The following is a 555-nucleotide window of genomic DNA, read 5'->3' as shown; positions in this document are numbered from 1 at the left end:
TGCAATGTGGCGTTACGGCTCTGTGCTGATAAGCAGGCGCTTTGGAAAAAGCAGATCCTGCTTTCTTACCCAAGTCAGCGTATCTGGTCCAGAAGAAGTGCCCGAGGCCACCAGAGCTGAGCTGGAACGAAGGCTCATTCCTCTTCCTTAGCGAGGTGCCATTCTTCAGAGATAAGGCGGCATGCTCTGAATACCGGTAGGTGATGAAGCCGTATTTATCCCCCCTGAGCAACCAGAAAAAGAATTCAAGATGCGATGGGCCCCGCAGCCCCTCTGACGTGGCTCTGCCCAGCACTGCACCCCTGTCCCTCCATCCCCCCGCCCGTCCATCCCACCAGCCCTCCATCCCACCATCCCTCCATCCTACCGGCTCTCCCCATGCCCTTGGACCTGGGGACACACTGCATCTCCTCGCCCAAAGCGCCGACACCGTGGGCTCGGCTGACCGAGGGGGTTGGCGTGATGCAGAGCACTTCACCCCACCGGTACAACCGCATCACTCGCACACGCACAGCTGGATGCAGGGGTGACCCTGCACCGCCCGGCAGCGCCGAT

The 555-nt window shown here is 60.5% G+C and overlaps 1 protein-coding gene across 1 annotated transcript in view; it reads right to left on the bottom strand.

Annotated features, from left to right (window-relative positions):
• Positions 1 to 555, bottom strand: part of PPARGC1B (peroxisome proliferator-activated receptor gamma, coactivator 1 beta) — a gene marked incomplete at its 5' end in the record, with an annotated part of 5828 nt that overhangs the window by 1763 nt on the left and 3510 nt on the right. The window contains one exon of the mRNA XM_009578352.1: positions 70 to 224. Coding sequence (XP_009576647.1) covers positions 70 to 224 — 155 coding nt within the window. The remainder of the gene's footprint in view (positions 1 to 69; positions 225 to 555) is intronic.

The sequence above is a fragment of the Fulmarus glacialis genome, unplaced genomic scaffold (genome assembly GCF_000690835.1).
Source record: "Fulmarus glacialis isolate BGI_N327 unplaced genomic scaffold, ASM69083v1 scaffold19075, whole genome shotgun sequence".
Lineage (NCBI taxonomy): Eukaryota > Metazoa > Chordata > Aves > Procellariiformes > Procellariidae > Fulmarus > Fulmarus glacialis.
The sequence above is the reverse complement of the archived record's forward strand: the minus strand, read 5'-3'. Positions and strand labels throughout refer to the sequence as shown.